Below are 14,450 nucleotides of genomic sequence, written 5' to 3'. Positions count from 1 at the left end.
ACAGCCCTAAGTTTCTCCTTCAGCAGCCAGACGTCCCAACACAGTCATGACCACAGTGTAGGACTTGTGACATAGTCCTCCAGAAATGGGGGGCTCATGCCAACCACGGTCATCACTTCCCACTCGGCAATGGCGGCTAGCTAAGCCAAGGGGACAGCCTGCAGCCACGGGCCAAGCAAGGGCTCCCAGGGTATGTGATGCAACCAAACTCGAGGCATGAGGCATGCCACAGCCCCAGATGCTCACTGTCTTGCAGATGTGGCGGGAAACACCTTGGGTTTTGCCTTAGGAGAGGAGCAGAATCCTTGGCTACCTCACCAATTTGCAGGAGGCTGATCTTGCCTCACAATTTTAGCCTCACTGGTGGCTAACAGCTTGTTGTCCAATGCCGGTTGCCTAGGAGTACACCCATCAGAGGTTGCCATGCCTCCTGCTAGGTGGGCTCACTGATGGATGAGCTGGGCAAAGGGCTCTACCTCCCACCTCTCTCAGAAAGGAGCCATTTCAAGGAAGTGAGAAAGGAGTGGATGGAGGCTTCTGGAAGCTCTGCCACTTGACTGGGAGTTCTTTCAGATAGAGATCATCTCACTGAGGCAGGGCCTGGCACACAGGTATACACATGAGTGATGGTTGGATGGATGGATGATGGACAGGTAAGTGGGTAGATGGATGATGGGTGGTTGGTGGGTGGACAGGTGGATGGTTGACCTACTGGTTATACCCAGAAGGTTATGCGAGGGTTGGGATATATGAAAGGGATCTGCTCTAAATAGCCTGGAACAGGGGTGGGAATCTGCCTTTTTACTCCCTCCTCCCTCATGACTACCACATCCGGACCTCTCCCATTGAGCCAACTGAAGCTCTCAGAGTCTAACAGGACTGACTGGGCGGCCATACCTAGTACAACTACCTATCAGCTGTGTGGCTTTGGAGCCGGGATTCCTTTATCTTAACTTATCTTGTTTATCTTAACCTATCTTCATTACCATATCTTATCTTTTTTTCGTCAATTCCAGGCTCATTACAGGGATAAAATGTGAAGGAGCTTTCCATAATCTCACCACTGGGTAAGAAACAACACAGGCAAGAGCTGCTAGTGTGCTTCGGGGAATATCAAGTAAAATCCAAGCCTTAAATTGCTGTTGGGTCTCACCCGGGTATCTGTGACAGTGTTTCCGGGACATCCTGACCTCAGGTCGCTTAGGCACCTCCAGCTGAGTTATCGCTTCTCCCAACCTCCTCCATCCTGCAGTCCTTGGGCTCGGACCCCACCCCACCCCCAATACAAACTCCAAACACACTTCCAAGACAGGCGGCCACAAAGTTGACTACGTGTGTTGGCAGCCAAGGGAAATGACCCAACAGCATAAGAATCTTCCATGTTTCCAATGTGGGGTAGGAAGGGCCCCATAAATGGGTGTTCTGGACCAGATACAGCACCACTGCAATTGATGCTGTTGTCCACCCCTCCCTATATACAAAAGCACCCACATACACACACACCCTATCCCACTCACAAGTGTCCTGGCCACAATAAACCTGAAATATTCTATCCCCCAACATAAATCACAACTACTTCAACACACACATTCCATATGTGCAGTGCATGCAATCACACACAGGGACCGAAAGTCTCCACGAGACCCCTCTCAGTAGCTAGCCCCACTCCGATGTCTTTGCCCATGCTGGTCCCTCCCCACCAGAATAGTACCCCAAGCTCTTTCTAGCCCCCCTCCTCAATCCTGCCTCCAAGAGATGGAAAAGTCCAAGCCTCTTTGTTTCTCTCTCCTGACCCCATGCTGGGCTCAGGGACTCAGTCTTCCTTGAGGTCTCCTCATTGCCCCCAGGTGACAGGTTCCCTGCCCTGGGCCCCACTCTGGCTCCTCTTCTCCCCTGAGAGTTTCTGTCAAGGAACTGGGTCAAGTCTCAGGACAGTTTGGACCCCAGGCCCACCACAGAGCTCAATGTAGATCAATGAATAAATCTTGAAGAATGAAAACCTAACCAGCAAACCTATAGCGTGAGTCTTTTCTGCTCAAACTCACTGTAGCCTCATAAGGATGATGACTATGATTTAGATGGCAAACCCCAACTCAGAGGTCACCACCACCAGGAAGCCCTCTTGATCACTCCAGTCCCTCCCAGGTTCTCTCACTTCCAGATGGAAATCCCCTCTACCAGGGCAGCCATCGGATAAGCCCTTCCCCATGTGGGCATGGTCTTACCACACACCTCAGCATCTCAATGGGGCAGAGGAGGGGCTCTGTTACTAGAGAGATCTGGCTCGAACTCAGGCTCCATGACTCCTTAGCTACGGGTCTGTGTTATGGGTTAGTTAAGTTCTCAGGTCTTAGTACCCTCAGCTGTGAGATGAAAGGAATAACACCCATGTTGCAGGGCCACAGGGTTTTAAATGAGGACAACATTTATAACTGGCACCTTCCAGAAGGTATTGGACAATGGAGGAAGTACTGTTGCTATTGTCATTGACAATCCTTATTCCTATCACCACCCAGACTAAAAGAGGGTAGCCACCAGGCCCCCTGCCGCAGTGCTGAGCACACAGTAGGTAGGAACTAGGCACATTTTGAATAGAATGGGTGGCAAACTGATTTTCAAAGTCTGGAGGCCAGTGGACGTCTCCTATCAGACGTCTCCCATTGGACTCTATGCCCTCCAGCGGAGTCTGGGTCTCTGGGGCGTGCATCCTGGAGCTGGGGAAAGAAAGAAGAAATCAGCCTTCCAAAGACTTCTAAGGTCCATATGGATCTCCTGGAGGCAGGACAAGACTTGCAGGAGTCCAAGACCTGGGCTGCACACCCTCCATGTACCCTCTTGAATGGGCTGTGATGAGCCTCTCCCCAGCCCAACCCTGGGAGCTTTAGCGGGGATTAGTGCGTATTCTTACTGGGCATGGCACGAGGCCCTGTGCCACTGGGCTGTGCCTGTCAATTTCACATCGGGTTGCGATAGAGCTGGGCGTCGATGGGAGTTTGCATATTCATGTAGCAGAGCCTTGAGATTTTTCATGGCTTCAGGCCCAATTATGCAGTGGCTTATTAGCCTGGGAGTCAACAAGGGAGCCCCAACAGGCTCTGCATAGGATCCCTGCATACATAACCAACACACAGGGACGAGGCCAGGCACCGTTTACCACGTGGTGCCTCCTCTCTGGAAGGCCAAGCCATGAACCGTGGAAAAGGATCCAGTTTGAATTCTGGCTTTGACATAACGACTGCTGGAAACGGCCTCTCACCCCCGCATCTGTGAAATGGGTGCAATTATCCTTACCTCACAGGCTCACTGAAAGGATTGCAGAGGTGTTTGGGATGCCTTTGGCAGCCCCTAAGACACTGATGCACTCCTAGAAACCAGCTGTTGTCATTGAAATCCTGCCCCTTATCATTCCAAGCAGCCCTCGTTTGGTGCTTCCTGGAATGTGTCCACTCAGGACAGAAGAGAACAGTCCCTAACATGCCTACCATCCCCAGATCTCAAGCATTTAATTCTGTGCCTCATCCTATGTTATAACATCTCATTAACTCCTCCTGACTATCCATGTGGTAAGAGTACTAGCCCCATTTTCCAGATGGGAAAAGTGAGGCTTAGCCAGTTAAATATCTGTCAAAGTCTAACAGAGCCAGTTTATGGGGAAGGTGAATTTGAATCCAAGTTCAAAGACTATTGTTGAGTTCCACTGAAGAGCAGTAATTTAGAAAAGTAGCCAGTGGTACAGGTAGAAAGTGACTTGAAGAAAAAAAAATGTTTCAATGCGGATATAACTAACTTTTATGGAGCACTTCCCATTAACATAGTTGATGCCCATTAGCTCATTCATTCCCCCATTAGCCTTATGAAATCAGTGGCATTTTATGGAAGAGGAAACCATAGCTCAGAGAGGTTATACACAAGCCTCAGATTACCAGTGGGCCAGTGTGAGAGACAGGCACTGGATTATAGATTATAGAGCCTTTGAATCAGATGCACCTGAGCTTAAAATCTGAGGCACCACCTTGCTGTATGATCTTGAGCTAATCACCAACCCTCTCTTGGTGCCTTGGTTTCATGAATCTCCCAGAGTTGTTGTGAACTTTTGAGTTGTTTCACTTGCTGAGCTTCACTCCTTCCTTGTCTAGATTAATCAAGATAAGACAGATAAAGGGCTCAGCTCAATTAAAAAAAAAATGTTTAAAACCACTTCTTTTTTTTTCCCCCTGCAGACTCTGTTCCCCCTGCAGACTCTGTACCCATGACCTGGTTGCGTTCAAAAGGTTGAGCTATTTTAATGTTCGCAGTTGCTGCCCACTGCTCAGGCTGGTTCCAGAACACACGTCAGATGCCCAGTGTGGCCTGGCATCCCTCTGCCAGGGTCAGTCTCTTTGGCTGGCCCAGAGTCCCTACGAATCAGAGAACGATGCTCCACCGGCCCTGCCTCCTTCCCTTACCCAGGAACAGGGAACAGCGGAGAGGCCGCAGCACCCAGCCCTGCACACAGGAACTACAAGGGAGGAAGGCAAAAGAGAAGGGGGCCAGTCTCCAAACCTCAGGCCTGGGGACCTGGGTACACAGCTGAGCAAGCAAATGAGTGCCAAGTCCCTGAAATCTCTTCACTCACAAAACCGCACTCGCAAAACTGCAAAAAAGCTGCATCTACCCAAAGTAAGAGATGTCATTTACAAATTCCCCCCCAAAGGCCCATGTGGGCCAGCAGACGCACACCATTAAAAAAAATCACAACTCGGGGTACCTGGGTGGCTCAGTGGGTTAAAGCCTCTGCCTTTGGGATCAAGTCCCACATCGCATCGGGCTCTCTGCTCAGCAGGGAGCCTGCTTCCTCCTCTCTCTCTGCCTGCCTCTCTGACTACTTGTGATCTCCGTCTGTCAAATAAATAAATTTTCTAAAAAATCTTAAAAAAAAAAAATTGCAGCTCTGCCAACCGGCTGCCCAGAAGTCAAAACCAAAGGTGATATTCTCTCTAGGAAATCCTCCAGCACCATCTGAGCCCCTGGAGTCCAATAATGCTGCCTCCACCAACCTTGTCCCTCCCTCCCCTATGTCACATCTCGAGCAAGGTCCAAAGCTGGAAGCAACACAGGTGGCAGCCAAGGACCGTCTTAACTGGAGACCAGGATGCCTGGAGTCAGGCGTCTCCCCGCTGCCCCTGCTCACACACATAGCCCGGAGCATCCTTCCTTCCCCCTGTGCCAGCAGGAGCCAACCAGGGAGGGCTGGAGTTCATCTCTTCCCTCCATTCACGCAGTCCCGGGGGGCGGGGGGGGCTGCTAGATTGAGATCATAGGTCAGGAGGTAGCTAGCAGGAACAGGAGGGGAGCACTTGAGTTATCTACAAACTGGATAAAGACCTCGTTTCTATGCTTCAAACCTGAGGCGGGATTTTCCCACATGAGGGTAGAACCTGGAAGAGCAATCGGTTAGCAGAGGCTGTTCCCCCACCGTCCCCCGTCAGAGCAGGAATACCAGAAAGGGCTGATAGGTCTAAGGGAGGCAGATCTGTTATTAGTAACCTGAGTTCATTGTCTGTGAAACAATGGCACACACCTTGGGCAAAGGAGACAAGACGCACAGGCTGCACCCCCATCCTCACCCCACCGAGGGCGGCTCTGGAGTGATGGTTCAGGGAAAGAGCAGGTGCAGAATGGTGTTTGAAGTTTTATAGTCTTCATGAACAAAACCACACATATATGCATTTGTAAAGTCGGGAGGGATACAAACCGAGCTGTTAGCAGAAATTACCTCTGGGGAGGGAGATTGCCGCAGGAGAGGGGCAGTTTTGACTTTCCGTCTCCTATTTCCCTATACTGTTTACATTCTTTGCAAGCGTGTCTTATATCAACAATTTTTCAAATGGGGTTTTTCACTGGAAGAAAATAGAAGAATCCTGACAGAAAAGTGCCCACTGAGGGACCCCACTGGAAGAGAGGCTGCTGCACATGCCGCCGCAGAAGGCTAACAGACATCCTGGAGGTTCTGGGGAGGGACCTTAAAGCAGTCCAAATGCCACAGTGTGTGGCAGTGGTCATAAATTCATGTCAGCTGGAAGGTTCTGCTGATTTCCAGAAGTGTAACCATGGCCTTGAATGTTGCAGTCAGTGTTCCTTTGCACAGTCTGTCCCATTCATCCAAACCTACAAACCCAGGGCCGGTGCATGGAGGCAGATGGGGACCAACTGGTTGGGAGCCGTATTCAGCTTGCTGGGAAACCTCCTTGATCCCACTATAAAGTCAGACATGTCAGTGGAAGTCTTTTCAAAATCTATGCTCTCGGGATCCTCCAGGGATCCCCCATCCACCCATCCAGCTGGCCAGCCAGCCATTTTGCAAATTTTTATTGAGCACCTACTGTGTAACAAGCACCATTTTTTAAAAGATTTTATTTATTTATTTATAAAGAGAGATCACAGGTAGGCAGAGAGAAGGGGAAGCAGACTCCCCACTGGGCAGAGCTCAATGCCGGACTTGATCCCAGGACCCTGAGATCATGACCTGAGCCGAAGGCAGAGGCTTAACCCACTGAGTCACCCCGCGCCCCTCAAGCGCCATTCTAAGCACTGGGGAGAGGTGGGAGGCTCAGTGGCTATCCACACAGATGATGGTTCTATCCTTGCATAGCCTATAGTCCATGGGAAAGGCAGAAAACCAAAGGTAAAGTGATGACAGCAGTATGGCCAGCACTAAGGTGGGGAAGGTCCTGGGTCTCTGGACTGTCAGGAAAGGGGAGTTGAGGAAGCCCTCGGGCACAGGGTGAGGCCGGGATCTTGTGGACATGACTGGCCAACCGAGCCCTGAAGGAGCGGTGGAAGCCAATTGCAGCTTGAGTGGTATAGGGAATGGTGAGAAGGGAGAGAATGAGAAATTTTGGATACAAGCTGATGGCAATATCGGGAGGAAAGCAGACATGTAGGGAGCCTCCCCGGAAATGCTCTGACACGGCATCCCTCTCGGAGTGTTTGATGGGGAGGCTTGTTTGTATCAATACGCCCGGAGCGCAGTTTGTCTGTAAGATCTCACCTCCCTGCCCTGTCCATACTCCCCAAAGAGTTTGAGCTCTGGGGTCAAACAGAACATAGTGGCATTCCTGGCCTTACCCTTGGGGAGTCTCAAAAAAAAAAACAAAACACCCCAAAACCTCTGTGAGCCTCAGTTTCCCTGCAAAATAGGGCTAATGGCTATCCTTACTTCACAGGGGTGTTGTGGGGGAAACAACCAAACCCTAGCACCAGTGCCCGGCACGCCGTAAGGTATTCCTAAAGGAGAACTATAGTTCTGCCTGGACAGCTATGATGTGGTGAGTATCAAAGCTCCATGACAGGCACGTGAGAGCTCCTCGGACTATTCTGTTTTCTTCTGAATATTTTTGAAATTATTATGGTAAAACATATTTTTAAAAACTAGTGCTCGTGTTATTTCTGTGATTGCTGCTCTCTGATCCATGCTCCTCTGGGGAGTTTTCCCATTCACTGAAAGGAATCAGAATATGACAGTTACAAGAGACAATAACCTCCCTCCAAAATTCCTCACGTTCACCTGCCAAGTTCATCCTCCCCAATATTCAGAGGGGCCTGAGCAAGAGCCTGCACCCCGGGCCCATCCTGATCCCATGGCTTGGTTCCGATGCCAACATCAGAGTTTCAAATCAGGGGTAAAAAGTAAATCCTGAAACTCGAGTTTTATTTATTTTTCATCTAAAAAAAAAAAGAGAGAGAGAAATAAAGCATTCCTAATACTTAAAGTAGGGATTGAAGGTATGCATGCAAAGAATTAAAGTGTGCAGCCTTACCTGTGACACATAAAAGAACATATTTTCTTGCCTAAGATTCTGGAAAAATGGCAACTCGAAGGGAAACACATGGGTTAACCCTTTGTTTCTTTCCATTCCAGTAAGAGGAGACTTTTTCCCCAAACTTGGTTAGCCAGCTGGAAGAAAGTTACTGACTTGAATATGGAGATCCTTCAATGAATATGAATACAAAAAAATTAGAATTTTTTTAAAGTATGGATTGACAGTAGTATATGTAAATTATTCACAAGTCAAACACATAGATTGGGTGTGAGTGCTCAAAAAATGTTTGTCCAATGGGACTGCATGATCAGTGAAGTCTGGAGGAACTGGTCTCTGTAATATGGCCCTTCTACACTCGCATCAGAGCCCCATACAGAAGGGGTCCTGGATGCTTTGTCTCAGGTGTCCAAGAGAGCTGTCTGCTCACACAGATGGGAGGAAAATGTAGTGGAAGGCATAACTTCTATCCAAATTTCCAGGCCCGGGTGTGTATCTCATGCACTCAGGCAGTCCTGAAAATAATTAGCCACATAGATGTAAATTCTGGGAATAAAGAAAGTGGCCTCTTGCCAATCAGGGACAGTTGTGCTCACTACACCTGCAAGGTGCCCCCCCTCCACCACCAACAGGGAGAAGGGAGAGCCATTATAAGATAAGGTGGTCAAGAGACCCTAAGGAGAAGGGGCGTGTTAGGTTGCTGATGGAGACAGTTAGGTCTAAATGGAGCATTTGGAATTGGTGACCTAAGGGTCCTATGGGGCCATCAACATGGTCCCCAAGGCCAGCACGTTCAGCCTATCCTCAAGAGTGGAACCCTCCATCTGGGGTGCTCCCTTGGGTCAAAGAAGCATGACTGGCTCTTCTTGCCTGACCTTTTGAAGGGTGCTGAGACTCCCTGCATCAGAGGATGTAAGAAAGAATAGGAAGTGTTTCCCACCCATTTGATCTCTTCTCAAAGGCCCGTGAACTCTGGGAGGTGGATATGCTTGCTCTGGGCAGCTGGGCAGAGGCCCGGCCTGGAGGTCAAGTCCTGGTTTGATCTTTTAGCTTTGTGAACTTGGGCAAGTCACTGGACCTCTTGGAGCTCTAATTTCCCCACCTCCCAGATGAGCAGAGTAAGAACTTTCCTACTTCCTGGGAGATGCCCGTAGGATAATACCATCCTTAGAACACAGTTAGAAAATGGGCCCAAAAGCGATTAGGAAATTAAGACAATACTTTCAAAGTACAATAGGTAATGATACTCAACTAGAGACAAGAGTGTAAGGGTCTGGAGCAAAAGGTTTCTTACATTCCACAAGCACCCCAAGATGGATAGCACACCAAGGTAGCAGTAGAGGGAGGCCTGGTGTCCCCATCCCTCCTTGCCTCCATCTCAGGGCACCCTCCAGAGATCATGGGATCATGGGCTTGAAGGAGTCTGGAGGGGCCTGCCGGGGACACTCAGAGCATGCAGACACAGAGAGAGGTTGTCCTGGGCGGGTGAGCTCCTGCCTCCAGCCGACCACCTCATCAATCTATCAACCTCTTAGCAGCTGACACTTCTGGCAGCTCCTCCAGGCAGCCCAGCTGAATTAGAATTGCAAGGAGCCCAGTTGCATCAGGGAATACCGATGGAGGAATCGCAGATTCAAATTTGTCTAAGTGTCGTGAACAGCCAGACCCTGGCAAGGCATTTCTACTGCCCTGCCACCAAAGGGGAGTGGTGGGGGTTTTATTAGAAGTACAAATTGCTTCTTAATGCAGAGGATAAAGCTGGGCTCGGGCGCCTCCTTAGAAATTCCTCCCGCTCCCAGGAAAGCCACCGCTGCATGTCAATTTTAATTTTTGAAATTTAAACCGAGGGCTTTGTGTCTAAGCTCCATCTCATCGGAGGAAGGGGAGGAATAAGTCAAAAAGGATTAGGGGCCCACTGGGAATTGCAGATTCATAGCAATTAGACTTCATTTGGGTCTCAGACATTTGGTTTTAATCGCATTTCTGGATGATACAATCGAAAAGCATCAGAAATTGATACGTATGCAATAGGAGATGGGCCCCAATTCTGCCTTCCCCAGTTCCAGGGCTCAGCTGGGTTTGGGCTCCAAAATCAAGGGGGGTACGCAGGGGCAGAGGTGGGGAACTGGGGTTCCCTTTGGGTCTGGAACTGGAGAGGTGGTGGGGTGTGTATGTGTGTGCACATGTGTCACTTGGATAAGTGATGACAGCCATAACATTATATCTGCATGATGGCTGCGGGTGCGTTTTTACAGCTTTACCCAGGTCCACGCACTCTGGGCTCGCCTCTGTGCACACATTCACATTTCCCTTCAAACAACCACTCAAAACGAGCTCAGTAGGCACTAACCGGTTGCTAGCTGGTTATTTTGTAGATAACTTACTGTTGATCGGAACTCTGTGATTTAAAAGCGAAACAAATGAGTAAAAAGAAAAAAAAAAAATCAAAGCCACATGGGGTGCTTTCCTAACTCCTGCGTGTGGAATGGCAAAGGGAAGTAAAGAGGAGAGACCCAAAAAGCACTTACATTCAGAACTCGTACTACCATGCAAATGGAAGGGAAGGCCCTAGAAAAGTGCTGTCCCTCCTGCATAGTGCCTATCTCAACGCGGGGTTCCCAGTGAATTTGGGGAACTGATGGTTCACAGAATTATCTCCATTTACCAGCTATTCTGAGATATGGATCTAGCTGGTTTGCGAGCAAACGGACCTGTGCTGAGTGTACTATGTGCCTGAGTGGGTGTATCTCTGGAGGACTTCTGCGTTTCCCTTTAGGGGTTAAACATCTCAGAGACCACCTGCTGGAGAGTGATTCATTCATCCCTCCCATTTGCAGAAGAGCATGCCTCCTCTTCCCCTCCCTTCCCTTTGACCTCCTCCCATAAAGCTATCCTCTCCAGGGGCCTCTAACTTTCCCCCACCTTCCTCTGGGCTCTTCAGGTTCTGGGGGTCCTATAACCCAGGGGTGGGAGGCTGCCATCCCATCTCCCCATGTCTCTTCGCCCACCCCAGGTGGCAGGGTCTGGGTGGCTGGCAAGCAGGGTGTAGGTGATGCTACTCAGGGCCCAGTTAAGGTCTTTATGCCAAGAAGGATGTCTGGAGCCGCCACCCCCATTCCCCCCCACCGCCCAGTCCTGGGGCCACGCTAAGAGAGAGTCGGAGACCATAGTCTAAAAACATAATTTAATGCATCAAGGTGGGTCTGACTCGGGAATGCAGTGGAGAGGAGAATTTTCCATTTGCTGGGATTCTGCTGTGGGTGGTTTCTGGCTGATGGACAGGGAAATTTGCACAGGTATTTTGGGTCACAAAGAAGGATGCCCCAAGGAGCTCCTGCTCACTTTGGCCTACCTGCATGACCAGGGCTGGGAGCCCTCCCTCTCAGGGCATTCCGAGGAGGAGGAGGGGGACTGGAAGGGCAGGCCTCCCGCCAGGCCTGTCCAGTCCAATCAGGTTTGTGAAGTCTGAACTGAGCTGCCTCCACCTTGGGGTCGGGGTCACACTCACCTCACCACTTGGGCATCCCCTTCAATATCCCCAGGTAGGGGACAGGGACCAGGAGGACAGCCCAGAGTGGAGCCAGGTGAGTCGCAGACACACTAAGGTCAGAGCGGGTCAGGGAGGACAGCAGGGATGCGTCTTTTCCGTCGATGTCAGGAAGTGTCAGGAAGCAGAGTGGTCCTCTCCACCCACGGAGCAGTTCTTGGCCACGGGTGCGGGGCGGCCTGAAGCCACTCTGCCAGCTCCCAGCGCGGCTAATCCGGGTACAGAAGAAAGCCCGAGAATGTGCTGTATTTGTTGTTGTTGCCTCCGTGCGCCTTCCCACCGTCCAGCTTCACGTACACCTCGTCCCCTGAATCGAGGTGCAGCACCACGCTGTTACTGGCATAGTCGTAGTTCTGGTCGGCGTCCTGAGCGATGGCACTGGCCCGGACCTGGGGGCGAGCCGCCAGAGCAGGTGGGTCCCGGCACCCCCGCCTGGGCCTTGCCCAACACCCACATGGCGACCCTCAACCCCCGCAGGCGTTCTGTCCGAGGCTCCAGGGTCCACACTCTCACCCAGGCTCGCTCGCTCTCTCTCTCTCTCTCTCTCTCTCCTCTCTTTCCAACTTGGCCAGCTCCTTTCCGGTCCCCTCCTCTCGGCAGCCGGCAAGTCAAGTCCCGGAAGGAAGGGGAGAGGGGGCTTCATAAACCCTGACCCAGCGGGAAAGGGGGAGAACAAGGGGGACCGGGGCGGAGAAGAAAGAAGACCGGAGGGCAAAGGGGCGACGGGGGCGCAAAGGGAGAGGTAAAGAAGGATGAGGTTCCCAAGGAGTCCGCGGGGCTGCTGGCGAGGGCGCTAGTAGCTGGAAAGTGCCGGTGGCGGGGTCTCTGGGCGCTTGGGGCACAGCCCGCCCGCGCTACACTCGGACAAACGCGACCGGGGCGCACCGGGAAGCTGGATGCTGCGGCGCGCTCCCTCCCGGGGCTCGCCGGGCGCTCGCGAGTGGGGAGAAAGGAGTCTGGTCTCCCAGGCGGTCTGGGGCGCGGGATGGGGAGGAGAGTCTGCGGGGATTTGCAGGGGCCGGCGGTGAAGGGGGACTGACCTGCCCGTTCTTGCAGAGGTCCGCCCACATGCTGGTGCCGTCGCCGCCGCGCATGAGAATGTGGTAGGTGAAGAAGTAGATACCGCGCACCTGGCAGCTGAACTTGCCGGTAGTGGGGTCGTAGTGATTGCCGAGATTGGTGACCACGTCGTCGAACTTGAGCACCTCGTAGCCTTCGTGGGGGCTCTTAAGACCCACATAGAAGGCTATCTTCGGACCGCTGAAGGCGGCGCTCAGCGCGCCGGTCACTTCGCCTTCGGAGTCGCCGCCGCCCCCAGTTCCGCCACCTACCACCCCGACACCGCCAGTCGCGCCCGCCGTCAGCTGCAGGCCGGGCAGCCCGGGTCGTCCCGAATCGCCTTTCTCCCCCGGGGGACCCCTGGGTCCAGGAGGGCCCGGCTCTCCAGGGGGCCCCCGTGGCCCCGGCTTGCCGGGTCGCCCCGGGTCGCCCTTGGGTCCCTGGATGAAAGGGGGCGGAGGGTTGGCGCTCAGGTCCTGCATGACTTCCAGCGCGGCAGTGCTGGGTCCCGGCGGCGGCGCCTTGGCGCCGGCGGGCCCCCCGCCGGGTGCGGCGCCGTACGGGTCGCAGATCATGCGGCAGGTGCCCATCATCTCGTAGTGCGCCGCGCCGGGGGGCGCCGCCTGCAGCAGCAATGGCACGGCGATGAGCAGCCCAAGCGCCATGGCCAGGAGCACGCCGACGGCCGCCAGGCAGGCGCGCCGCCGCCGCTGCCACAGCCGGGAGGCGACCGCCACCAGCTCCTCTTTGCCACCCGGGGAGGTAATGGTGGGGCGGCGCGGGCGGCCCCGCTCCCCGCGCTCGGGGGCCGACTCCGCGGATCCCGGCCGCGTCCCCGACGTGGCGACCCCCTGCTCCGGAATCCCGACCACTTCTAGCGAGAGGCGCCTCGGCCCAGGTGCCGGTGCCCACCGCTCTGGGGCTGTTCGGAGAAGCCGCGGAGCCCGGCGCGCATGGCGGGGGGCGCCCAGGCTGAGCCCGGCGCCCCAGGGGTCCGGGCGGCGACCGCTGGCGAGCGCCGGGTGCTGCTGCCGCGTCCCGCGCGGGCTTGGCGGCACTGCCTCCTCCCCGGCTCAGCGGGGCTCGGCGGGGCTCGGCGGGGCTCGGCGGGGCTCGGCGGGGCTCCGCGCGCAGTGAGGGCGCCCCGGCTCCGCGGCGCGCTCTGTTCTGCTCTCCCGCTGCTCGCTGGCTCCCGCGCGGAGGGGGGACCCAGCTACCCTGACGTAAGGAGTCCGGGGCTGAGCGGCGGAGGCGGCGAGGCAGCGCGCGCTGCCATCACTCGGGAGACGGCGCCCTCATGTCATCAGCCTTAGGTCCTCCTCCTATCCCGCGGCGTCCTCGGCAGAGGCGGCAAAGGCGCGGTTCCTCCTCGGCTCCCAGGAGCCACAAGTGGGCGCAGCGGGCGCATCCCCGGCCTCGGCGCCTCTGACACACCCACCGGCGGCCACCCTCGCGCGCCTCCCACTCACCACACACACACACACGCCCACGCGCGTACTCAGGCGTGGACGGGCACCGCCGCCAGGTCTCGAAGGTTCCAGGAATCCCAGTGCGGGCCAGGTCTTTGGCGGGGTGCGGGGCGAATGGGATTGGGGAGGACCTAATCCATCCCCCTTGCCTGCAAGAGGGACCAGACTTCAACCCACCCAGTCCAGGAGAAGCTCAGGCCCTTGAGTCCCTGGAACGAAGGACTCTGAAAGCCCTCCTGATTTACTTCCGAATGAAATAAATCTTGCTTCTGGAAGGTGTTTCTCACACCTAGTCCGAGAACGTCAAGCTGTTAAATGAGCTCCAGAAGACCACCCCGCCGTCTCTTTCATTCTTTGAAAAACCCAAAGCCATGATAGAAGAGTTTATTAGCCTCGGTCCCTTTCTTCTACCAAATCATTGGCTCTTATCATCTGTATAAAGATCATTTAAATGCAAATCCTCGACACCCCGCACTTGGTGGTAACCTTGGGACCCTCAGCTCCCACTCCCTGCCCACCACTACCAGGCAGATCCACAGTTTTCTTTGAACATGCCTGGCTCCCTCCTACTGAGGT

The 14,450-nt window shown here is 53.7% G+C and overlaps 1 protein-coding gene across 1 annotated transcript; it reads right to left on the bottom strand.

Moving 5' to 3' along the window:
- Nucleotides 1–10,997: 10,997 nt before the first annotated feature.
- Nucleotides 10,998–13,298, bottom strand: C1QL2 (complement C1q like 2). The gene is made up of 2 exons (XM_059168935.1): nucleotides 12,387–13,298; nucleotides 10,998–11,735 (listed from the first exon to the last, which is right to left on the bottom strand). The coding sequence occupies exons 1-2, from the start codon at nucleotides 13,068–13,070 to the stop codon at nucleotides 11,556–11,558; spliced, it is 864 nt and encodes a 287-aa protein (XP_059024918.1). The 5' UTR covers nucleotides 13,071–13,298; the 3' UTR covers nucleotides 10,998–11,555.
- Nucleotides 13,299–14,450: the final 1,152 nt, after the last annotated feature.

Source organism: Mustela lutreola, chromosome 3 (genome assembly GCF_030435805.1).
Source record: "Mustela lutreola isolate mMusLut2 chromosome 3, mMusLut2.pri, whole genome shotgun sequence".
NCBI lineage: Eukaryota > Metazoa > Chordata > Mammalia > Carnivora > Mustelidae > Mustela > Mustela lutreola.
This window is presented reverse-complemented; position numbering and strand designations above follow the sequence as displayed.

Coding starts and splice junctions, on each gene's coding strand:
- C1QL2 (XM_059168935.1), bottom strand. CDS start 13,070: ATGGCGCTTGGGCTGCTCATCGCCGTGCCATTGCTGCTGCAGGCGGCG. Junction 11,736..12,386: donor ACCTCTGCAAGAACGGGCAG/GTCAGTCCCCCT, acceptor GCTCGCCCCCAG/GTCCGGGCCAGTGCCATCGC.